Below are 24,868 nucleotides of genomic sequence, written 5' to 3' on the forward strand. Positions count from 1 at the left end.
AACTTACACTCTGAATAGACAAGACAAATGCAGGGTAGGAGAGAAATGAGCAGAACAAACAAACAAACAAACAATAGGAGGGCAGAAAACATCATGTTAGTTTGATTTTTGGGTGGGTTCACTTGGGCAGGGATAAGCTGAATGGAAAAAAGGGAAAGGGGCTGAGGGGGCCAGGGTAGGAGAAATAGGGGGTGAGAGGGGCCGGTGTAAAGTGAAGCTGAGGTGAAGAGACTGAGGGAGAGGATTAGGGCAAAGCAGCCAATCAGCACAGGGCAGAGAAAGCTCAGTCAAAGCGGGATCAATATTCCTATCAGTGGGTCAAATTAATCACTAGTGTATCTGCACTGACTTAAGTCTAGAGAGCAGTAGACTTCACGATATGATGCCACATGTGTTTGAATAGCCTTCAAGCCTGTTACATTTTGTTTTGCAAGTTATCAAAGGCACCAGTTAGACTGATGGAGTAACTGTTTACAAAACCAGGGACAGAGTCTCAGCTGGGATAAATTTGCTGCTTTACAGCACTTGAGAATCAGTTCCAATATATTTTATATTATGGCATTTTCTTCTTCTTCCAGTGGAGAAGCTATCTGAAGTCATAACTGACAATGATTACTGTTTACAACTTTAAAAAAAAAACCAAGCAGATTAATCAGTTTACTCACCTTTTAAAAACAAACAAACAAAAAAAGTCACACAGTCTCACGGTGTTCACACTGAAGTGCAATTGATGATCTGCCATGTCCATTAGCCAGCATTACTATGGCTACATGTGCAAGTGATTAAGGAGCAAAAACTTTATAGCAAAGATTTTTTTAAAAAAAAACTACTCGTATAAATCTGTAATTTCAAGGTTTTGTTTTTAGTTCAATCAGCTACCATTCAGAGCACATAAGGTATAAAGGCAAATAACTTACATTATTACTTTTATATACAGAAATGCGTATAGGTCGTTAGTTACGGAGAAGATTTGCCATTCCACTGAAGGCTGTGCATCTGGCTAGATTAACAGCATGGGCTATGTCTATGATATCATCACCTTTGTGAAAGTGTTTTCCCTCAATATTCTCCCCACACAGACACACTCACATGGAGGTTTTACATGTGATTTTTTTCCCCTCTTTTACTGGGATTTCTTAAGTTATAGTATCAGCTGGAAAGTTTGGTTCTTGGTCTTCTCTCCTTGTATCAAACTTGGTAACAGGAGCTATCCTTAAGACAGCCATTGATCCCCATGTCAGATCAAGAATGAAGAAGCAGAACCTTAAAATTAGTCCCTAGCATGACAGTTAGGAGATCCTCTGATAATGTCTGATACTGGGACAGTCCTAAAAGGATTTCAAGTTATAGTTGATATCTGAGCTGTGTTTTTCACAGAACTCTTCCAGGTAAGGGCTTGATAGACTTTGTACACTAATTGGTTTTCATTAGAGCAGAACAAGGAACTGACTCATTCAGTCTTATTTCAAATCACAATTTTACTTATTATATGTAGATCTCTTCCATCCTCCCCTCAACTAACTGGATGTGGCAAAAGCATGGTAGGTACAAACTATTAGATTTGATAGATACAAAAATTCCAGTATTGGGACTTAGTCAAATGCCTGTTTAAATGCAAATGGAAGACATGATCATAGCAAAACTCTTAATTATACCCTGTAATAGCATGAGTCGCAGTGTGGGCTGCAGGTTATCTATCAACACATATAGCAAATATCCTCCCCCTGGATGGCCAGCAAGCAGGATGTGCATTTCTGATCAATGAATCTCAGCTCCCAATAAATACAGGATAAAATTTAGGAAAAGACGGGATAAAGAAACATACTTAGGATCATGGAAAGTATCCAGTGCATTAGACTTAAGAGCGCCTTCAAGGGGCAGCCAGTTTTGGCAGAAGGACTTTATTAGCAAGGCAACACCTGCCAGAACTGGTTATCTAATGTATACAGAGACCTGATTCATCACAAGAATCAAAATTTACTTTAAAAAGCTGCCATTTTACAGTATTCTTCTCCAACACGCAGTAACGGGCTCTACTCTCTGTTGAGGATTTAACATAAGCCAAAGTTCCAAAGCATACAGAATTGGGGGTGGGGGCGAACGAATGGGATAAAAAGGAAGGAAACTATTTGAAAAGCAGGTAGTAATTGCATCAGCAGTTGAAGCTAAAGTGCACAAGAGATGGCAAATGAAAAAATAAAGGCTTGACCACTTTGAAGGCATATGCCAATGGAACCTAACTATAATGAGTAGAAGATCTCAGGAGGTAGATTTCATCCAACAATGTTTCACAACAGTCGTCCTTGGAAGCATCCAATTTTGGAAATCAAATCAACAAACAATTCAGAGAGAGACTCGAAGCAGCAATTCAGGTTTTCTTGCAATAATTAAAGCAAGCCTTCTGCAGATCTTTGAGGAAAGCAGATACTCCACTCTGTTTAAAAAAAAAAAGTATACAGTGGTTATTCTCTGATGATGCTGGTATAAAAAAAAAAAGACACCGCAGGGAAAAGCTATATATAGACACCATTTTACACTACAAATATTCCAAGAGATAACAGAAGACAGTGCTTCTAACAAAAAGATTAAATTTACTACAAAGCAGTAAATTCTGTATTTGTTCCTAGAACATCACATTGTATTTCAGGAGTTTGCAAACTACTAAATCTGTCTGCTCGTACTTTGGAACATGAGTTTTTCTGGCCACCCTGGTGCAGAAACAACTCTCATGAGTTTTAGTATCAAGAGTGAGCTTTCTTGAGGTGTGGGGGAAGGAACAGTTAAAGAGACAGCTATCAGAAGGGAGGCCTGAAAGACAAGACAGAGTGGCCAAGAGGAAAGACGACTTCAGATAAAGATTGGCTGATCTTGTCTGATTTATGGAGGCCAGATTTGGATCCAGGGGGTGGATCTTCAGGAACAAGTTAGAAAACACAAAAAGATATTGCCCCCAGCTTCTTGCTTACCTTGGCTGCCCAGTTAATGAGCCATGACGGAATCATGCCACCAGGATTATCAAAGTAATACATGTAAACTTAAAGAGACAGAAATCGAAGGGAATATAGTTTATTATAACAAAATAATTAGCAGTTTACTTGCTTGGCTGCAGCTATATTGATTACAACTACAGTTTTTGCCTTACTATGGAATGCAGGATTTAACCCTAAGTAATGTTACATATACACATTGTTATCAAATAAAACATTTTTTTCTTAAATATCAACTTTGTTTTGTTTTTGATCAAAACATCCTTCAGTCTATTTAGAGGAACTTCAAGATTGGGTTCATGGAGATTCATAAGTGACTTTTCAATTAATGGAGTCTTCACTGGGTTATCCACTTTCCATTTGCTATCAGTGATCAAAACAGAATAACCAATATCCAATAAGTTCAAATGAATGACATTGGTTCTCCATTTAGTGGAGGGAAATGACTGATTGGACTTGCACAATTAAGAATGGTCCAATTAGAGAGTGACAGTGGCGTTACCTAACACATGAAGTCCAATGTAACATTCCCAGACAAGCTTCTTTCAGAATGGATTTTCAGAGATTATAAAACTCTTGATATACATCTTTACCGTATTGTTTGTGTGTATCTTCAAGTCCTTAGCCTCTCCTGCTTTGATGGTATCTGAGATTTTACATTTCATTTCCTCAATAAATGTAGAATAAAATTTGAAAGCTTGCTCTACTTTATTTAGCTGTAATAAGTGATATTTCTTACCTTTGGATCCAGTCTTGCCATCACTCTCAAGCACCAGACTTTGCACATAACTATTTACTCTGATAATCCCAGGTTTTTCTGGACACTGAGGAAGAGACGTGCTTTTAGCCAGCATAACCCAGATCTTCCGCCCATCAACCTCCATATCACGACGTTCACGAATATACACATACTGTATTGCAAGTTAAGAAAGATGCCTGAAAATTGAAGAAAGATGTGCGCATACACACAAAAGTATAACTGGGTTCAAAAAAGAAGTAGATAAATCCATGGAGGATAGGCCATCAATGGCTATTAGCCAAGATGGTCAAATATGCAACTCCATACTCTGGGTGTCCCTAAACCCCTGACTACTAGGGGCTGGGATTGGATGACATGGGGTTCATCACTCAGTAAGTTGCCCTGTTCTTTTCACTCCCTCTGAAACATCTGGCACTAGCCACTGTCGGAAGACAGGATACTGGGCTAATGGACCATTGGTCTGACCTAGTGTGGCTGTTCTTATACAACTATGATCAGTTTCACAATATCATCATCATCAACTTGTATTACAGTAGCACCCAGCAGCCCCATCATGACAGACACTGCGCACAACAAAAAGGCAGTCTCTGACCTGTTTCAATCTATGTTTCACCTCAGTCTATTAAATGAATCTTAGCGTTTGCATTATTGTAGGGTCTGATCCTGCAGACTCTCGCATTCAAACATGCATTTAATTGAAGTCAACGTGATACCCAGGAGAGTGATTCACATTGCACAAGTGTGAATAAGGATAGCAGGATCAAGCTTTTAAACCCTTTGTTCTCATCTCAGGTTTGGCTCTTCAACTCCCATAGTAACAGACAAGCAAAACTCTTACAGCTGCCTGCATGGACTCTTGAATAAGTTGCTTTGCCACCAAGACAAAGATTTGAAAGGATACATCTCTATTTGACAAAGGGAAAGGGTACTTCACTTCCCAGTAGATTATTCTCTTCTCATCATAAATCTTCTCACATAACTCTACAATTGGCAAAAGGGGAAAACAGTATTGGCCGTCACAGAGTTAATTCCAGTTGCAACATTTATACATATGTAATACCAAAACACCACTTAGACTAGCAGTGTCAAGAATTTAAAAATCTGGTTGCATCTCAGCACAGTTATACCAGGAAATGCTAGGTCTAGTAAAGCCAGGTTGAGAGAAAAGTTTGTTTCTACTATAGACCGTTCCATTCAGGAATTAAGTAAAACAATTGTACCAGAAATTGCAGGAAGAATCATATCTCCATTGCTACTGATTTCATCAATGCAAGAAGAGAACAATAGTCTTTGAGGAGCCCGAGTCAAACTCCCACCCAGAGAGTTAACTCATTCAAAGCTTGTCCCACCTCTTGGGTAAGCCTGTGCATAAGCATATGTTCCTTTTAATGCACAGCCTGTAGCTAGAACAGCTCTGTTGAACATGCATTTGAAACAAAACAGGCAATCACTTTATATCCTTGAGAGCCAGTCCAATCTAACATGGAATTAGAACATGTGGCAAGTATGAAAAAAAGAGAGAGACTCCCAACTAAAGCAAGCGATGAGCAAAATTTGGAGTGTGTGGTGGGGGAAGGTTACCCTTTTTAAAAATTCCATTGTTGTCATTCATTGGCAAGTGATAAGTTAACTCTGTTCCAGAGTTACCAGCAGGTGCCAATGTTTGCTCTGCATACTAGAAGCAGAAATAGGAAGCAGTCCGAGTGGGAGAGCCTGGGAACAGAATCAGAGTTCAAGAGACAAGATGACTCACTAAGGAGATCAGATGGGAAGAAAGTAGCAGGAAGGAGAGAGTGAGGGAGCTTAAGCCAAACTAAATCACTGGCTGTTAGAAGGAAGCTTTCCATGGAGTAAGTTATCCCCCTCCAACCGTCCACTGCAGGGTTTTCTTCTGATGCAGCCAATACTGGCCATTGTCAAAGGCAGGACACTGGACTAGAAGGATCCTGGCTCTGAGTCAGGATGGCATATCCTATCTGACCAGGAAGGCAACCATGTCCGCTGATGCCCCTGAAAAAAACCAAGATTAAGGAGGACACAAAAAGAGCCATCAGTGTTAGTTGCATGTGGTCAGATTGTGCCCAAGGACGTTAACAGTACCAGTGAGTTAGCACCATCAGGGTTAAGTGTTCTCATATCAAAGGAAGCATCCACTATAATTTTTCACGCTGGAACCATTCAGCTGTCTCCTAGGAACTCCCACTCCCAACTCAAGGTAGTGGCTGAACGATATATACAGATATTGCAAGACTGTAGTGTCATGCTCATGCACAGCTTCTTGGGTGTATTTACAAAATGGCTTTGAAAGTAGCACAGGAGGAAACACCATGCATTTACCCTTCCAAATGAACAGAGAACGGTGCCACAGAGGACGGGGAGAGTGACTTTCATGCGGGAAAGAAAATGAAAGAGGGAGGGGGAAATGGTGCATCTAAAAAGAGTTACCATTATACCCAGTGCATATGACTGTACCAGGTGTCCCACAAAACATACAAAAAATCCCATTTCCATTCCCCAGCCCACTTGCAATTTCACTAACATTTAAGACGTGCACACAGGATGCTGCAGTCCCTGAAATGCAATGACAAACCACACAGTATCGTGTTTTCCACCAGAGGTCACTGGAGTATTAATTTGTTGCCTTTTAACTATTGCTTTCGTTTAATTCTTCTTAGCTAAAATGCTAAGAAGTGAGTTTTCCTCCTTTTCAACAGAGGGGTCAATTTGAGAGTGCCATGCCAATACATATTGGACAGAATGAGAAGTGCTGCAGTGAAGAATGGCTGATTTTTGTATATGAGCCATGAACATGTGAATTATTATACTGCGCCATAGGAGCATGTGGTGCTTTATAGACAGAGACAAATCTACAGCTTATAGTCCAAAGCTTTGATGCTGAGATGGAGATCACTGTAGGATGAAACTGCAAGTCAGACCCAATGTAGCAATGCATGCTCTGTGTATACCTGTCTTTTGAAAGCTCATTCCACTTTTCAGGAAAACAAAACCACCTTCCACCCTGCCATGTGCTATGGGCCTAGCCAAAATATGAGCCATCACTCAGAATAGATTGCGCAAGTCTTCATAATATGGTGCTTGCTTCTTACATGCTTTGATGAGCAGTAAAGTTAAGAGCGTTGAAATTTAAAGCTTCACTGATATCAGCGTTAGCACCCCTTGAAACAATGGGCATATTTAATGGCTCCAGTTTTCTGCTATCTACCCAGAGTATTTTAAAAAGAAGTACTAGAGTAAGCCTTCTGCCAACAGGGAGTTAACTCGTCCAACCTTGGAGTATGAAATACCATTAAGCCAGCAATTCTCAAACTTGTATCAAATCGTTGTTTCAAACATATCCAAGTTCTGGATACAGTTCAGGGAGCCAGACTATTTCCCTAGTCAATGAGGGTGTAGAGGCCAACCCTGCAACATTATCTACATTTTAGAATTTAAAGGGTGTAACTTCCCAACTGCTTCCTTTCTATTCTCTTAGAATAAAAAAGGCATTATAAAAAAGATATCAGCATGTTGGCTTCAGACACTGTAGGTTGTAGTTGCCTTAGCTAAGTGTTTTAAAAACCAGAATCTGATAAAGTCATTTAAATGGAAAATTAGAACGACAGATTGCTGTGTCTTCGTGTATGATACTGTGCATGAATTAAGGTTCCACTTGAAGCTTCTTTTGGGTATGTCTTTGCTAGTAGAAAAGGTGAGTGCCTTTTATAGTGAAATAGCTTGTGTGTGTTAACTCGCACCTATTCTACTAGTAAAGCTATAGGTGGACTTAGATCAACATCTCATTTTCCATAGGTTAAGTAGCTCTCCACAATACTGCCCAATATACTGATTGAATACTGTGCAATCAACAGAACCATAGAGGCTAGAGCCCCCATGGTTTAAAAAACAAGGGAAGGCATCTGGCAGCATTTTCCTTGGCTTTCAAACTTGCTTCTCCGGGCCCCTATTCAGGAAAATACTTCATGCATGTGCTTAAATTCTATTGACTTCAGTGTAAGCATATGCTTGAGTCCTTGCCCCTCTAAAGTCCAGGTCTGTTAGTCTTCCAGACACCCTGCAAATTCCACCCACCCTCCCTCCACCTCCTCCAGGTGTTTGCAGAAATAGAGGTGTTGATGGCATGGGAATTTGTTGTATGGATAACAATGGCTGAAGTGTTATTGTTCTGGAGGTGGTCAGGTGTACTGTTATTTTCTGGGGAGGCCATCGTAGGTGTTCTAGGTTTTTCAGATGGACAGTCACTATTTTTGTAAAGCACCCAGGAAGGTAGGATGGTTGCCAATCCCTCCCCCCTACCCCCCCCCCCAAAAGACAAATAAAAGTGGGGGCATGACTGCTAACCCTGACCTCACCACTGCCAAACAGGCACCCAGAACTACCATCGAGTTGACAGCTATTCTGAGCATTTGATGTCAATTAGGCCATCTAATGTTTCTAAAGATTGTAAATTAAAAAATTATAGTACAAAGCTTGTGCTGACCCAGCCTCCAAGAGACAGCGCAGATGGATGAGAACGTGAGCCTCAGCACTGTCATTCAGGCTTTCTGGGTACGGTATCACCAGGTAAAGAGCACTTCAAAGGAAGATGTTCCCCCATCGCCAGAGCAGAATAATAGTTTAGATGCCAACCTCCCCCTTGGGAGACCTGGGTTCAACTCTGAGACTTCTTCTGCCACCTCAAGCAAGTCACTTAGCCTCTTCATGCCTGAGTTTTGTCCATCTGTAAGATGGAAATAATACCACTTCCACGGGTGATGCAAGGATAAAGACACTTGCAATGGTTAGGCACTTGGATCCTGTGGTAATGAGGGCCACGTAAGTACTTCAGAGTGGCAAGGACTGATGCTGTGGGGTGCTCTCCTTTGATATTTGAAATCTGGCCATGACTAGGCAAGAATGTATCTGTTATACGCCACATTTTTACTTATTGGTACAACATTGGGTGCCTGTTTGGTGATGAGTGCTTTTGATAATCTGGCCTCAATTGTAGATACTGAGCACCTGAAAATGTGACCTCAAGTCCTTTGGGGAACATGGCCCTAAGAGAATAGAGAAATTTTAGAAAGCCTTACTGGGGGTGGGGGGAGTTAAAGATAAAACTTATTTTTAAACTTTTAAAAAGTAATTTGATTTACTAACCTTTAACATATTGATCCCATTGTTTTCTGTAGTCTAAATCCATATAGACATCTGCAAGCAACTCTGGGGGACAATCGGCAAGGCCACCAAAGATTTTATACTCATAAAGTCCTGATTGCTGTGGAAATGGAACAGACGAAAAAAGGCATCACACAGGAAAGGGAAACATTCTATTGCATGAAAAGCAACTGAAGGAAGCAAGGTGGGGCACTTATTGCAAACCTACGTAAGCTGGGAAAGCAAATCCTTTAAAAACAATCCCCAATGCAATCTATTTGCAATATGGCCTTGTTTTTATGTTTGTATATGGAAGTGTAACAGTCAGACTCCCTCACACAGAGCCACTTCACAGTTCCCTTACTCACATCAACTAGTGCCTTACTCCACAAATAGTTCCCAGGAACTCAGTGTGACTACTTGGGGCAAATGGCAGTATAAAGAATAGGACTGATCCTGTTCCCATTGACTTAAATGGCACAGGATCAAGGTATCACAATCTGACCTATAAATATGAGTTTTTTGTTGTGAAACATGACTAGGTAATGCATGACCCACAGTAATCACTACTGCTGTAAAATGTTAAGCACAGTGGGAATCTTATTCCTAATTTTGATGTATAGATGTAACACAGGCTATACCTACAAATAAGTAAGAGAGAGTCATATTTTGAGTCTTGGATATTAGCGGTTTTCCTTCTGCAAGCATCCTGAAATCCCAGCCCTTAATTCCCCTAGCACACAATTGTGTGTTAATGCTTTTAAAGTTTCACAGAACATATGGAAATTCCATCTGTGCATATGGAGCAGTGTTTACACTATTGTTACTACTACGTCAGTACTAATTAAAACAATGAGAATAATATTTTTAAGTGTCAACTATAAGATTGAGCAATCCCAAGGGGGGGCGGGATATTATAGCTATTTAATGGTCTGTGTGAACAGACTTGTTGGTCTTTGTTCGGGGCCTACCTGTCCACACCACAAATCCACCACTGGAACTAGAACATCCAATACACCAAGAGACAAATAATGGATGGGTATGTAGTTTCAGCACCCTCATCCTGAGAGTTGCCTATTCCCTGAAGAGTAATTGAGATCACAGTCTGGCCCATTAGTTCCAATCCTGAACTGCCTTACAGCCTGTGTAATCCCATTGACTTTAATGGATCTGGACAAAGTGAATCAGAGCCCATTCGAGTAGTCTTATTTCTGTTATCCACAGAATAGGGTACATTCAGGGTAACATTTCATTCCTGGGAGCCAGTGTCGCCAACTCAGCCTTTTACATGCACAATATTTAAAAAGAAAAGGAAATATTTTAAAAAAAAAAAAAAAGATACAGCATGATTCATACCACATTTGTAATAAGGCATTACTAATACGTTTCCATTTTTACGAGACCATCTCAGGGTAATTTTGGCAAAATGGTACACTTCACCAAGCCAATATCCAAGTAAGTCCCTTCCAGACAGCTAAGAGGAATGATATACTGAATCTACAGTTATCCAATGGCAGCGGCTTTAGAAATAGATTTTAAGACTAAAAAAAAGGAAGTTTGGAAGCTGGTGACATGTAATTTTGTGATCATCATGGTGTTTCAAAGTATCCCATCCCTCTATGGAAGACCTTGTAGTAGACCTTATCAGTTATTTCAGGTTTTTCCAACCATGCATATATATCTTCCTGAAATAAATTTACAGTCCCAGTCTTGCTAGAATACATAGGCGCGTGTAATACATAGTATTACAAATGTAAGCACTGGCATTGTACTTAGTGGGATCATTGACACCTGTAAAAGTCAGTCACATGGGTAAGAGTCTGCAGGATTGGGACTGGAGTGTCCAATTTGGTGTATTCGGCTTAACACGCAATTTGGTGCGTTCAGCTTAATGTGCAAATTTAGGGACCATCTGGTCCTCAGAGATGCATCCTGTAAAAGTAAGTTACGTCTTTCACCTTGTAGTATGTACAGTAGCTAGCTTTACAAGGAGCACTGAAAGAGGTTTTAATGATTGAGTCTAATCATCTCTCTCTCTCTCTCTCCCTCCATCCTAGTTTGGATATTAAAAGGATTTTTTAATAAATAAAGGGATTAGTATCAGGCAAGAGGATATTTTTTTCTTATTCCTACAAGGATTCCAAACACCCTCCCTAATTTTAAATTTTACCAGTAACTTCCTCTCCACCCCCACCCCACCCCACCCTTTGGGAGCGTTTTATGTAACTTTTGGATGTTAGAATGTCTTCTTACGTGACGGGTTCCATTGTGTTCATAAAAGGTCATGAAAAAAACCACAGGATTCAGGAGCTGTCCATGTTGTTAATTATTAAAAACAAAACAAAACAAAAAGACACATATAACAAAGACATTCCTGAGCCTTACCCTGTATTTCCATTGACAAGAGACAACAAAATAACCAGTCTACACCCTTCGAGTCTGACGGGTATTTTTCCAATCCAGTTAAGATGGCAGCACAAGCCTCCCTTATTTGGTCACCAACAATTTGGCAACTCCTTTTTATATACAAGAGGAAGGCAACATTTGACACATTCTGACAGCACACTATATTTTTCTGCTATTTCCCCCCTCTCATTAATTTGGTTCCTCTATTACTCACAAGAACAAAAAAATGTAGGGATTCTTTAACAGGATTAGGATTCCCTGAAAACACACTACCAAAGGTGATCAACGTTACTGAACTCTTAATGGAATCTTCTGTATCTGATCCTGATCAGATGAAACAACATTACATTATGGAGAATGGTGGTAGGGAGAAATACCTATAAAGAGAGAGATAATATACAATATAGATAATATATCGCCACCGTTATTTTAAATCACACACCACTAAGGCTCTGTCTACACTGGGTTGTTCTGTCCCTCCTCCCCCCCAACACCTGTTTAATTTATAATGAGGGAGTGCAAACTCCCAATGTGAGCAGCATTGGTCCCAGATGAGGCTTGCGCCACTCTAACTTACCCCATTAAGCTACTGGAGCACATTGCACCAGCAGAGTGTGTCTGTGTTAAGTATTTACACTGTAGTAGCTATATCAGTGCAAATTACTTTAGACTAGACAAATCCCAAAAGTTAAGTAAATGCCCCTCCAATTAACAACTATAGTTCCACAAATAGTACAGTTAAACTCCACTATCAAGCTAAGTTTCTGATAAACTTACAAAAGCAAGTAGATGCCCTGTAACTGCTCTTTTCCTCATTGTGCCCAAGGTATGCAATGAAAGATCTCGACTTGCCAATGTGCCTTTAGCAATGATGAAATGCTGAAAGCTTGCTGACAACTCCTCATCCATGGCGTGACGCAAAGGCAACTGACAACAGTCGAAAGAATCACATGGACGTCAACAGGCTATGGATCAGAGTTATAGGCATATCTATCCAGTGCAGAACGGACCTTAGTGCTGTGCAGAACGGACCCTAACTTTCACTGTAACAAGCGTATGCACTGCTTTGTTGGACAGACTTTCAAATTTACAGTTTTGAGAGGTAACCATCACTGTCAAATGCAGTGTGGGGTTGAAGATTTTCTTCAATTTAAAACAGTTTATCTGCATTTACATTATAAAAATAATACAAGGCAGGATAATCAATCACATTTCCCTAATCCCACTAATGGGCTAGCAAGCATTAATTGTATTCTCTTTGTCTCTCGTATAATAGCTCATTGCTATGCTGTTGCAGGAAAAGAATCATCTTTATTATTCTTTTGCTGGATCCCTTCCAGTTTCTTCGTGTCTCTTGACAAGCCACAAACTGAGCCTGCTGAAAACTATAATCCTGCCGTCAACATCCATAACTTAAGTTAGAATGTAGTAGAGCAAGTTAAAAAGGACAGAAGCAAAAAGTTTATCTCACTGAACCCTTTATTCCCCTTCTGTTTATCTACTTGGGAAAACAAAAGCCACACAGCACTTCCTTCTCATTTAAGCTTACAATGGTAGCATCCACACATTCTAAATCCAGTGCTGTGTTTACACTTCTCTCTCTCAGAGCTTGTGTTCATTAGTGTGTTATCTTGCGGTATAACTCAAAGTGTTGCCCCAACCCGACTCCCATTCACACAGCTCTCTAGCTTGAATTTGGTGGCGCTTTAAACAGGAACCAGCTGGCTCATTATGGAGGCAGGTCGAACCTCAAGTGCTGCCAATACTTAAGCTAACAATACAATGAGGACAGAGCTACTTTGTGATGCTAATGAAGTCACTTGTGCTGACTGAGTGTTATTTCACTATGGAGCCACTCTCACTCACCTGGGCCATCCTAAACTACCAAATGTGCCCCTTGGGTGGCTGATGAGAAAACCCGATACATAGCATGGCCTGATCTGCATATATCAAATAAGGAGCTGTGGGTCTATGGTTGAGAGTCAAACTAACTACATGTCCACGTAAAAAATGTCATAGTTACGAAAACAACCCCCAGACAAGAATCTGGGTCAATTAGCAAGAGTGAAGGAGCTTGAGAGTGACTACACTGCAAAATAACATTCGAGTAGCCAATGTGCTTTTAGTAGCAGAGTAGCTGTATCCCCATTGCATTACTAGCTTGACTGAGAAAGAGCTTGCTTACCAAGAGAAGATTAATCAGAGATTTCATCAAAGTCTTCAACTGCATTCACTGTGCAAGAGGACAATCTGGGCTTCCCAAAAATATAGCATCACTGGTTAAGATGCTGTATGAAGGTTCAAAATGCTGCTATGTAAGGGCAGAAAGTGGAGAGACCAATTGATTCGATATTGTTCCTCCCACCAAAGATGCAGATTCAGGTCAACCAAAACATTTTGTGAATTAATGTTGATTTTGACTGACCACTTCAGTCAAAATGAAAAAAGACTGTAGATGTACTGAAATGAATCGTTCTGATATTACCAATATAAAACGTTTTGATATTTCAGGCTAGATGCACAAGGGAATTTAGGAACCATTCACAAAACAGGTGGTAGTGGCAGCACCACTGCCCTCCCCTTATGTCTAGTAGTCCAGTAGTCAGGGCACTCACCTGGAACATGGGAAGCCCAGGATCAGTGCCCTACCTGAGGGCTAGAAAGCTATGTTCGCTCTCTCCCCTGCTCTCCCACCGTGGAACAGCTTCCGCAGGACAGACAGAGAGCCCCACCATAGAATAGCCCATAGCCTCTGGACTAGGGCGAGATTGTGTTGATTTCAAGGTGTTTATGCGCGCTTTCACTGTCCAACATTAAAAAACAGAGATACTTAAGTTCAGGGGTTTTCTTCTACAGAGGCTTTGGTTTTATTTCATTCCTTGGCAAACATGTTCATTCTCAAGTTGAAAATTTATTGCTCAAACACAAGAAATTAAAAACCAAGCATTTATACTGATACTGGAATGGAGTGATTATGCAAAACAAACTTAAAGCCTTTAAAGCAGGGGTGGGCAAACTTTTTGGCCTGAGGGCCACATCGGGGTGCGAAACTGTATGGAGGGCCGGGTAGGGAAGGTTGTGCCTCCCCAAACAGTCTGGCCCCCACCCCATCTGACACCCCCCCCCACTTCCTGCCCCAACTGCCCCCCTCAGAACCCCCAACCCATCCAACCCCTCCTGCTCCTTGTCCCCTAACTGCCCCCCCGGGACCCCACCCCCTATCTAGCCCCCCTCCCCCGAACCTCCACCCCATCCAACCGCCCTCTACTCCCTATCCCCCAACTGCCCCCCAGGATCCCCTACCCCTTATCCAACCCCCCGGTGCCAGCCCCCTTACCATGCTGCTCAGAGCAGCATGTCTGGGAGCCACGCAGCCCGGCCAGAGCTACACATGCTGCCACTCTGCCCTGCAGGAGAGGGGGGACAGCGGGGGAGGGGTCGGTGGCCAGCCTCCCTGGCCAGGAGCTCAGGGGCCAGGCAGGACGGTCCCGCGGGCCACAGTTTGCTCACCTCTGCTTTAAAGTCTCTCTCCCTTTGGAGATCAGTCTTATTTTCAAAACAAACTTTTTGATGTGAAGGGTTAATTTTACCCTCAGTCCAGATGTGTAAAGGGTACTCATTTCATCTGTTTCTAATGGACAGGCAGGCTGAATATGGAGGAGAGATGGGATAGAAAAGGTAAGGGAAATATGCCTTTTGTTGGTGTTTTTGAAATGCTGGACAGCTGGTCAGTCACAAATGGATGCTTTGGCTGTTAGGCCAATCACAGCACCTGTTGCTCAGATCCTGGTTCACATTCCAGTCAAGGATGTCACTTGCTTGAGTCTTTTCTCCTTAGACAGGGCAGGGCTGTGGTCATATTATCTCGCTGTGCAGATGCAGGGCAGATGATTTTACGATTTGATGAAAAGCCAAGAGAGAGAGAGATGGGGGGGATGGAACAGCATCTTGTATGCCTCTGCTATGCTGGCTGTTACGTATGCCCCCGATGGGTAAGGACAGGATGGCATGGTGATTTTAAGAACTCAAGTGAGAAAGTTCCTTGAACAAGAACAAGGCTTAATGGCCTCCCTCTCAGAAAAAGTATTTTGATCTGGTCTGCTCCTGCTGTCTCAGGGAAGATGAGGTGAGTAGAAGACACCCTGGGAAGACAGTGATGATTTTTTTCCCCCAAAGTCTCTTTTTAAACCCCAAAAAGGGAAACGCGTAGTTAATCCCCTCATTATTTTGTCCACCTAATAGCCACCACACCAATTTTGTTTCATTCATTTCTGGCTCCACGTCTTCCATTTTTACTAAGCACAATTTCAACAGTTCTTGCACATCTCGTTTTACATACGAGATGCAATTGGGGCAAATGTTTAGGCCTGATAGCCACAGCAGCACTCGCCTGGGAGAGAGGGGCACCTGGGGTCAAACGATCTCCCACATCCCAGGTGAGAGTTCTAACCACTCAGCTACTGACTGTAAGTACGGATGACACCACCACCACCACCTTCACCTCCTCCATTCTATGATTCAAGCTCTTTATTTCATTTTCTAACTTTAAAAAATAAATAAATAAAAGCAGTGTCCAAACAAAACATTTTTAATTTTCAGTGAATCAAAAAGTCTAAAAATTTTCTTCTCTCTCTCTCTCTCTCTCTGTGTGTGTGTTTTTTTAAAAAAAAAACCACACTTTTTGCAACTGTCAGCAAGCAACAAACATTTGCATAGCTCTACACTACGCTAATCAAGGGTACTTGCCAAATTATTGGATTTTCTCAAATTGCTTACCAAGGTTTAAACTATTGATCAGGCTTTGTAAGGGGAATGGAGGATCACTCTATGCATACACATCTACTGTAGCAAAAGACATGCTGAGAGACAGGAATTTAAAATGAGTTCAAGGCTAATAGAGCCTGAAGACAAAAATTCTCAAGATTTCAGAGTCACGTGCCAGCTAAACATTTAGAGATGATACACTGTACAACCAGACTAAACTTAGCGTCTTTATTACCCTTTTTCAAAACATGACCTTTGTATTCAATCCAACCTCAACTATCCAAACTCTTGTCATGTCTCCCCGGAGATTCAGAGAAGCTACATTTAGATAATTGTGGCTGCACTTGTCCCTTCTCCCAGGATTCACTGCCAACTACTTGAACCATACTGCCCCTAAACAGGCAGAGCCAGCCAGCTTCCCATTCGGCCAGTAGGACAGCAGAGATTTAATGTACCAGAGCAGAATACTAAGACGTCTACATTCAAGGGAACCAACTCAGTAGGGTTTGAAGCCTGCTCTCTCAGGTACGGCAATTCAGTTTCAGTTTTAGTCCATTGGAATCACTGGAGGTGATCAGCTGAAATCCAGAGTAACAGACAAATTTGGCCCAGTCTTAGCCCAGCACAGACTTAATACCTGCTGAGCCTGTTTCCCCCAGTTATGCGATCCTCAGTAGTTTGGATAGTCTACATTGTATTCCCAGTTCTGCTTCTTCTGATGTAACCTATGAGACATTCTATCCACACTGCAACATTATACCCGGGTACAAGTTCTATTATTTTGCCTACAGTTAGTGAGATCAGGCGTCTTCACAGAACTGCAGCCATTAGCAAGAGCTAGTTAGAGAACTAAGCTAATGCCACATCTACCAGAAAACGTTACATACTTTCATCTGCAGAGTGGAAATGGATTTTGACCCATCATCCTTTTCATAAGTTTTAGGCACTCAGCACAATCCTACAATAAAATCCAAAAGGAGAGAATTCGCAGGTGCAAAAGATCTGTGTGTTGATCATCATTGTTTTGTTGACGTGCACCCTGAATTCCTTTAAGTACATCCTTTATTTCCACCCACCCTCAGAGTTTATCCATTTCTGGACGAACATGGAGAATCCTAGTCATCCCTCCCCAATAACCCCCCTATTCACACCTCAATTTCAGTTTAATATTTGAGGGTCACTCTTGCATCTGCAACAAACATCAGTATGAAATGCAAGATTATGAAAGAATTCCCAAGTACTTTTTTTTCCTTCATAGATTTTAAGGTCAGATGAGATCATTAAAATAGTCTGATCTTCTGCATGACAGTCTGTTGAATTTCACTGACTGATCCTCTCTCTCTCATGCCCACACACAAATTTATCCTCATAAACAGCCCTATAAGGTGGGGATAATAAAAGTTCCCTATTTTGCAGATGGGGAACTGAGGTACAAGAGAAATCAAACTACTTTAGATCAGACCCTTAAAGTTAAGGTGGGGGTCCTGCTGATCAAAGATATACCAGATACCCCATTTTCAATATTTAAGAATTTCCATCTTCAAAATATTTTTCAAAAGGGAAAATATTTTTTAGTCTCATACGATTTCTCAAGAAGTAAGTCAACAAAGGCCCAGTGCTCTTGATGTTTCTGCAGTAGCGCATGCCTAATGAGATAGTAGATTGAATGCAGGCCTAGTTCCATCTAGGGTTCACCAGGGGGAAGTTTAGCAAGCTTCATAGCATAGCACAGGGTACAGCCTGTTGAGTCAGGACTTAAAAATAGTATACTGATGAGGGTCAAGTTAGACAATAGTCAGCAGGAGTTCTATTGAATTTGTTTGAAAGCGTCCATTTTTAGTGACTTATACCACCCAGTTAAGAGATATTATCCACCCACAGTTATCAGACTATGTGGAAATACTGCACCATTGCACTATAATTGATTTTACTGGCAATTCAAAGTGTATATTTTCCTATTAAAAAGATGTATAAAATCGTATAAAATGGTAAATGACATTTTTTCTAAAAACATTTAAGAATTTTCCCTTTCCCCCCCCCAACAAAAACCAAGCTTTTGGGGTTCCCCCACCCTCTCTCCTTCCCCATTTTCAATTGGGAATCATCAGGGAGGGGGAAGGGAAAGTGTGAAGAGAGAAAGAGAAAGACAGACATTTTCAGGGGGAGGAAGATGGAAAAAACAAGATTTCAAGAGCAAATTTAAAAAGTTTCTCCTCAAAAACAACTAATATTTTATGACCAATTTTACTGGCAGCTACTGTGCGGTACCCAGTTACTCAGACAATGCGGTTCTGCACACTTGTACCCTCCCCATAGATTCCACCAAAAACATTGCCTATTTTATACTTCTTTCAAGTACCTGACAAACCTCATTAGCTAGCTATTTACTGTGTATATTCCACACACTGACATGCTTTCATTTCAGTACTAGAGGTTACCACTCCCATACTATAAATAGGGGAATACATTACCGCACAGTGACAGAAGAAAAACAGATTACCCTGAAGTGACAATTCTGTTTCTTGTAATGGGAATGAATCAGACTTTCCCCAGCCACCCTTCCCCTTTCACAGAGACCTGGACGACCTATTTGTTTGCTTTCTCCTTTATGTTTTCCTTTTAGGAAAGAACATCCCAAGAAACAGGGCACCTAAACCACCAGAGTCAAGAGGTGGTGTTTCCTGAACCCACGTTTAATCCCTTAATATGTATTTTTTGCTTCTTAAGAAGTAATTACAAGACTTCCACGTTTTGATCTCACTATTCCTTAGAGATACCTTTCAGAATTTAGGGGAAAACATGTATATTTATGTGTAGTTGAGCAGGATGTTCCAATGCGGAGGACACTATGTTTGAACCTATAACTGGAATATTTTGTTTGTCTAACCCAAACTATCTTTCATCTGCCATGTCTCCAAAACAAATTAATTTGGGGACACCAGTAGTACAAATATGATCCCCATTTTGTAAACTGGTGAACTAAGGAACTGATCAATTTCTTAGGCCTTGATCATGCAATGAGATCCAACAGGCAGATTCTGGAAGCTCTGCCATGCTGCATGAAAAATCAATGAGATTCTACAATGGGATCTGACCAACCATCCACCTCTCTCTCTGGGAGGTCAAGAGGTTGATCAATCACAACCTCTGGCGGGACACAGAACGCGAGCAGCTCCCCCTGCTGAAAACCTGCCAGAACCAAGAGGCACATGAACTATTTCAGAAGTCCTTGGCTCTTCTTCCTAAGGATGCTCACAACATGGGAGCCCCATCACTGCCCCTTCCTCAGGCCTTACTAACAGGTAGTACAAAGATCTCCACCATCTAGCGGAGTACTTCAAAAGCATCCTGCCCAGCTACTGATCACATTGTCATTGGATATTCCCACACTGTCCCTCCCACCCCAACTGCCAACTTTGCTACCATAGCGCACTCATCACTTCTTCCTGCAGCTCAAGTGAAATTTTTGCAGCACTCACATGGGGGGTGGGGGGGAGAAGAGAAAAAGAAAAAGAACTAATCAAAAGTTCCATCACATCATTCCTAAGAAGGGCCCGTGAATGGTGGCTTTTGGTACTCAGCACACTGCAGGGTACTCATCAACTTGCATTACAGGCTGTTAGCAGCAGGTCTCTGTAAGCGGTTTCCCAGGTTCTTCCCCACTGTACTGTGCATGGCAGCCTCCACTCAGGTGCAGAGGCAGGAAGGGTGAGCTGAATTTGCACATCAGGGAGGTCTGTTCGTGCAAAGACAGACTAGCAGAAGATACTTAATGTTGCCGGGGTCCGGCAGCCATCCCCAAGTGAGAGAAAGCCCAGCGGGAGTTTGAAAGGGAGAAGGACCAAGGGACCCATGAACAAATCGGGGAGGCTTCCACTGACTCCAGCTGTTGTTGACTCTAATACTATACAACCCTCAAGCCTGGCTAAGGGTGTTGTGTATGCCAAATACAGAGAGATTTCCTCCAATACTAGACCTCATTGCCTGGAACCCTTTATAGCTGTGGCCAGGAGTTGCTCTCTAGTGCCATCTGTTGTGGAACATCTTTATTCCCAAATAAATAAATGCCTGCCACAAGTATAGGAGAGAAAGAGAGCCTGGAGCACTGGGCCTGGTGCAAGATTTGAGGCCTGAACCAGAGGCTATGAACCAAAGTCAGGCTGTGTATTAAACAGATCTTACAAATTCACTTTGTGCTATGTTAACTTGGCAAAGTTGTTGCTCGCATACTAGGCACTAGATATTTATGTAAATCCATTCCAGAAGGCTGGTATAGATACACCCCAATCTAGTACAATAGGGATGTTTTGTCCATAATATCAGGAACAAGGGGAGGAAAAATATATCATGAAACATGTAACATGGTACATAAATTGTTTATCCCAGTTGTTTGTCTCAGTCTATAAATGTTCCAGTACCTCACCTTAACCCTTTGTGTGGCCAAGGGGACAGCAGAAACTCCCACTGCTGACTGAGCTGCTCCTTGCCACTGGGCACTCATGTGTTAGTGTACCTGTAGCTCCTGTAGGATGCTAGCACTGTACTTTGAGGGCAATAAAGCTGGCCAAGTGCCTTTGTCACCGAACTGTGCCAGTGGTCTTTCTTTATGAGTAACATTAAGCTCTCCTGAATTAGCAGGCTACGTTCTCTGCTAGTGCTGATAACACCAGAGCTCCAAGGACAGAAGCACCGAGCAGTTGGAACAGCTTTATCAGCAACAACATTCTTCTACAATAAGCAGTGAGAAACACGAGAAGACTGGAGTGGCTGTGAGTGGAGACCAAAGTGATCTTCTAAAAGGCTTTCAACCCAGACCTGAAGTGGAGATTGCAAGAGTGCGGATGGCGGCTCTTTATAGAGAAAATTAATGCTGGTCCTCAGCAGGTCAGCCCAGACAATTTAGGAAGAAGGCCTGCTGGAACCTCAAACTGACCCAGCCTGATATGACCACCAGGTTGCCACTCTTAGACTAGTGGGTTTTTTAAAGCCCAATTTAATAACAAAATATACAAAGTTTCATAAGCATAGGAGCCGGGAAAGGGGAGAAATGGGGAAAGAGGCCTTCACTGCCAGCAGCGTTCAGGGACTCATGCTACAAAGCAACTGACTGAGAAACTATAAACATTATACATGGGTAGATAGTCAGTAATCACTCTCTGTATTACTGTTGTGACAGCCTCTGACCATATTTCTAGTCCTTCCATTTCAATTCAACTTACCCACTCCTAGCAAGCTATTTGGATCTAACCAGATCTGATGATGAGTAAGTGTAACTGCCAATGGAAAGATATTTCCTAATTCAATTTAGCTAAGTCTACCTTTCATAGTTCAAGAAAATTTATTTTAAGAATTAATCCACATTTGATCTAGCTGGAAAGTGACATGCAGAATTAATCAAATTGTATTTTCAATAGCTCTTAGGGTATGCTGAATGATACAAGTTCCAATTGAGAGGCCACTGAAGTTAGAAAATCACATATAAAAGCTATCTTTACCTGAATTACTGATACCATAGATTATTAAAATGGATTTAACTTTTAAAGTGTCATTTACTTTTGATTGTTTATGCCATTTGCTTTTTTTATTTTATTGAGCTCTGAAAGAGAAAACAGGCTAGTCAGCTTCATTTTGGTCAGTTTCAAGCCAAGTTCTCTTTCCCATTCTTGTGTACTACCAAAATACTGCAATATTCAGATTGCAGAGACAGCAGGAAACAAAACTGCTTCCACAGACTTTTTAAAAATAAGTTGATGAACAATTTTATGCCAATACTAGATTCTGTAAAGCTTTGCCCTACATAGTATCATACCATTTAATTCCAATGCAACAATAGCACTGACCTATTAAGTATGCGATAAGAAGAGTAACAAACTACAAAAATGAAGACATTTTGGAACCATATTTATACCTAAAATGTTTGAATAAGTCAGGAAAATTGATTAGTTATCATGTAACAATAAAGAATCACCTGCCACTGATAGAAAATATCTATATTCAACTGCAAGCTAATTTTAAAGATAGATTCTAGCCTTGAATATTTAAAACATTTTAAACCATTGAACTGTATCAAAGCCAACTCAGGCAGTTTTGGACATCTCAGCCATAATCTTCCCTCAAAACCAAGAGGTGAAGATTTTAATGCTGATAGGGGATTTATTACAGTATTTTCTGAAGCTCTCCTTGATTTGGGGCCTGGATCTTGATGATGTGGCCCACAGTAAACAACATCATCAGCTAAGAAGAGAAGGAGATGGAGACAGGACATGTACCTGGAAAGTTATTGAAGATTCTAAGCTCAGGAACAGATGGTATTTGAAGGTGGAGTAATAAGTTTCCTACCCTTCCTCCTTAAGGGATCCACTAAAAGAAAAGGAGTACTTGTGGCACCTTAGAGACTAACAAATTTATTAGAGCATAAGCTTTCGTGAGCTACAGCTCACTTCATCGGATGTGAGCTGTAGCTCACGAAAGCTTATGCTCTAATAAATTTGTTAGTCTCTAAGGTGCCACAAGTACTCCTTTTCTTTTTGCGAATACAGACTAACACGGCTGCTACTCTAAAAAGGGATCCACTGTCATTCTCCCGGAGATAGATTTTTATTGGAGGGAGGAAGAAGCGGGAGACAGGTATTTCCCACTGAAATCAGTAAACTACTTCCTTCAGACTAAAAGGCTTCCTCTCACCAAGCAGAGCCCTCCATCAGGAGTTTCCAAATTACCAAGTGTGACTAAACCTTACACTCTCAGTAATCTGCAGGCCCTGCCGCAGCTTTTAGAGAAACAGGCAGTGTTTACAGCTGCAACAGCTTTCCCCATCAGCAGTTAATGGCATTAGCCTGAAAGCTGCTTTCTGTGACTCAGGAGACACTGAGCTAGGGGTGTTAGAGCTCAAACAGATGACAGAGAGGTGCCTGGCACAGGGGAGCAGTTCAGCCTGTCTAACTAATCAGCAGACCATCTCCCCACTTTTTAATAGCTGGCTAAATACACAAGCCTCTTCCACTCTAGAGCATGGATACTCCTCTACAGAGCGAAACCCCACATAAAAGTTTCTAGGTGATAAACTGTCTCCAGCTAGCAATCAATCCTACTTTCATTCAGTTACACTGCTGACAATCATTTCTGCTTCCCATCGATATATAGGGGGGCTGTTTCTCCCTAGATGTAGGGGATACCCAGTATTCACCTGCTGTAGCTATAGATATGCACCCATAGACAAGGGATGAGCCCTTCCCCCCTCCTCCCCTGAATACAGGGGAGCCATCACCTGATATATAGATGCCGTCCCCATTTATACAGGGAATGCCCCTATCCAGCTAGCCACCTGCAGAGCATGCCCAGGTGCCCAGGCACAGTGTGAATAGTCTCCTTCATGGACGTTTGCCATTTGCCCCCCGTACACAGGGAGCACTTCCCTACTGATGTCAAGTATGCCCCCCCTTCCTCCATGATAGAGGGGGTGCCCCCACCTCCCCAGGTCTCCAAAAGAGGGGCCCTGCCTCTGCCCCTCCCCCAGAGGGCGCATGAATGCCTCTCATAGACACGGCATGCCCCGCCCCCCACATAAGGGACACCTCAGGCCTACAGGGGCCGCCGGCAAGGTGACCCCTCTCCAGGGTACCTCGTGGTAGAGCCGGTAGATACCGATGCCCATAGTCTCCACCAGGAGCTGCCAGGCTCCCCCTGGGGCCGGGGCCGGCTGGCTCAGCTCCCGGCAGGCGGCCTGGAACCGCTCCTCGGAGAAGCCCGGCTGCGCCTCCATCCCCCGGCTCTGCAGGCCGGGCCCGGCGCGCCATGGGATATCCCCGGCCGGGCCACAAGCGGCCAATCGCGGGCACCCGGCGCTCGGCTGGTTCCGGGAGGGGGAAGTGCCGAGCCCCGGCCTGCGGCGGCGCGGGGCGGGATCCGCTCCCCGTGTACAGCGGGGCCTTTCCCCGCCGTGCGTGAGACTCTCCGCCTGCCCTGTGCCTCGGGGGGGGGGGGCATTTCCTGCCCATGTAAGGGATATAGGGGAAGACCCCCCTCCTCCAGGCGCTTCCTCCAACATACATATGGAACATTCCCTGCCCAGGCGTAGAGGGACCACTTCCCTCAACATATATAGGGAGGCACTCCCTCACATATATATAGGGGGTATTATCTCTTCCCCCATCCAGTGTATTATGGGGCATGCTCTTCCTCCCTGCCATATAGGTCCTGCCCCCCTCCCCAGTTTGTGTATAGGGTCACGCCCTCCCCACCCCACCTATAACACCGCCACCCCACATATATAGGAGCAATCTCCCTCATGGGCCATTTGTATGGGAACTGTCTCTCTCCACATGAATAGCAGGGACACTGTAGCATGGCTTTGTCTGTTAAACACCTACTGCATTCTGTCTTTGGTGCAATTTCTAGGAATAAGTGCAAATGGTGTCAAGGCAGAGCTAAGGTTTAGAAATCAAAGAGGTATAAGTAGAACCCTGCCAAATTCACAGTCCATTTTGCTCAATTTCACCGTCACAGGATTTTAAAAATAGTAAATTTCATGATTTCAGCTCTTTAAATCTGAAATTTCACAGTGTTGTAATTTCAAAGATTCTGACCCAAAAAAGAGTTTTGGGGGGTTGCTAAGTGATTGTAGGTGGGTTCCGGTACTGCTCCCCTTACTTCTGCACTGCTGCTGGCAGCGGTGCTGCTTTCAGAGCTGGGCAACTGAAGAGCAGGAGCAGAAGTAAGGGTGGCATGGTATGGTATTTCCACACTTACTTCCGTGCTGCTGCTGGCAGGGTGCTGCCTTCAGAGCTGGGTGCCTGGC

General features: G+C 42.5%; 1 protein-coding gene across 4 annotated transcripts; it reads right to left on the reverse strand.

Annotated features, from left to right (window-relative positions):
• Positions 1-843: 843 nt before the first annotated feature.
• Positions 844-23,986, reverse strand: LOC119843251 (phosphatidylcholine transfer protein). Of its 4 annotated transcripts, none has more exons than XM_038372348.2 (6): positions 23,693-23,986; positions 8,905-9,022; positions 4,649-4,728; positions 3,727-3,898; positions 2,967-3,034; positions 844-2,434 (listed from the first exon to the last, which is right to left on the reverse strand). In XM_038372348.2, the coding sequence occupies exons 1-6, from the start codon at positions 23,831-23,833 to the stop codon at positions 2,369-2,371; spliced, it is 645 nt and encodes a 214-aa protein (XP_038228276.1). In that variant the 5' UTR covers positions 23,834-23,986; the 3' UTR covers positions 844-2,368. The 4 variants fall into 4 exon arrangements, with proteins under 4 accessions (XP_038228276.1, XP_043352310.1, XP_043352311.1 ...); XM_043496375.1 differs by having other exon boundaries at positions 4,649-4,734; positions 23,693-23,935; XM_043496376.1 differs by lacking the exon at positions 2,967-3,034 and having other exon boundaries at positions 4,649-4,734; positions 23,693-23,955.
• Positions 23,987-24,868: the final 882 nt, after the last annotated feature.

This window comes from Dermochelys coriacea, chromosome 14, assembly GCF_009764565.3.
Source record: "Dermochelys coriacea isolate rDerCor1 chromosome 14, rDerCor1.pri.v4, whole genome shotgun sequence".
In the NCBI taxonomy this organism is placed as follows: domain Eukaryota; kingdom Metazoa; phylum Chordata; order Testudines; family Dermochelyidae; genus Dermochelys; species Dermochelys coriacea.

Excerpts from the sequence above, each read along its gene's own strand:
- LOC119843251 (XM_043496375.1), bottom strand. The coding sequence starts at position 23,833 with ATGGAGGCGCAGCCGGGCTTCTCCGAGGAGCGGTTCCAGGCCGCCTGC. Across the intron at positions 4,735-8,904 it reads ATGGGATCAATATGTTAAAG|TTGTAGAGTTATGTGAGAAG; the intron begins GTTAGTAAATCA and ends CCCTTTTGCCAA. Across the intron at positions 2,435-2,966 it reads TCATTAACTGGGCAGCCAAG|AGTGGAGTATCTGCTTTCCT; the intron begins GTAAGCAAGAAG and ends TTTTTTAAACAG.